Here is an 879-nt window from a genome sequence, read left to right as displayed (position 1 = left end):
ACCAAGATGGCGCCAAAAGCTAAGAAGGAAGCTCCTGCCCCTCCCAAAGCTGAAGCAAAAGCAAAAACTTTGAAGGCCAAGAAGGCAGTGCTGAAGGGTGTCCACAGCCATAAAAAGAAGAAGATCCGCACATCACCAACCTTCCAGCGACCCAAGAGGTTGCGGCTCCGGAGGCAGCCCAAATATCCTCGGAAGAGCGCCCCCAGGAGAAACAAGCTTGACCACTATGCCATCATTAAGTTCCCCCTGACCACTGAGTCAGCCATGAAGGAGATTGAAGACAACAACACACTTGTGTTCATTGTGGATGTCAAGGCCAACAAACACCAGATCAAACAAGCTGTAAAGAAGCTCTATGGCATTGATGTGGCCAAGGTTAACACCCTGATTAGGCCTGATGGAGAGAAGAAGGCGTACGTTCGACTGGCTCCTGATTATGATGCTTTGGATGTTGCCAACAAAATTGGGATCATCTAAACAGAGTCCAGCTGTCTAATTCTAAATATACCCCCCCTTTTTTTTTCAACCTAAAAAAAAATAAAAAGAACTTCTTGATATCTCACATCTCATGTCAAATAATGCAAAACCGAGAAGATGTGTGGATGTGATTTTGAACTTCTGAAGAATTTTGCAAAAATATTTATTTTGTATTCTAGTTGTGAACCAAGGAACAGATTTTTATAGTAATATCCATTGTATCAAAGCTCTATTTCAGAAAAGCCAGCTTTTCTGAAATATTAGATTGACCCTTTTAAGGAAACTATATTTAAGAGTCTTTTTCATGATTGTCAGTGCTTTATATAATCAAAACTGCAGAAACCAAAAGATTTAGAGTAGCCAATATTTAGAAATTTGTTGAGTTTAGCCACCAAAAATACA

The 879-nt window shown here is 40.3% G+C and overlaps 1 protein-coding gene across 1 annotated transcript; it reads left to right on the top strand.

Annotated features, from left to right (window-relative positions):
- On the top strand, window positions 1-547 carry LOC306652148 (large ribosomal subunit protein uL23-like). Its single transcript, XM_079125192.1, has one exon. The coding sequence runs from the start codon at window positions 7-9 to the stop codon at window positions 475-477; it is 471 nt and encodes a 156-aa protein (XP_078981318.1). The 5' UTR covers window positions 1-6; the 3' UTR covers window positions 478-547.
- Window positions 548-879: the final 332 nt, after the last annotated feature.

The sequence above is a fragment of the Sciurus vulgaris genome (genome assembly GCF_902686455.1).
Source record: "Sciurus vulgaris genome assembly, contig: HiC_scaffold_135_arrow_ctg1, whole genome shotgun sequence".
Lineage (NCBI taxonomy): Eukaryota > Metazoa > Chordata > Mammalia > Rodentia > Sciuridae > Sciurus > Sciurus vulgaris.
Note: the sequence above shows the minus strand (reverse complement) of the source record. Positions and strands in the feature narration are given on the sequence as shown.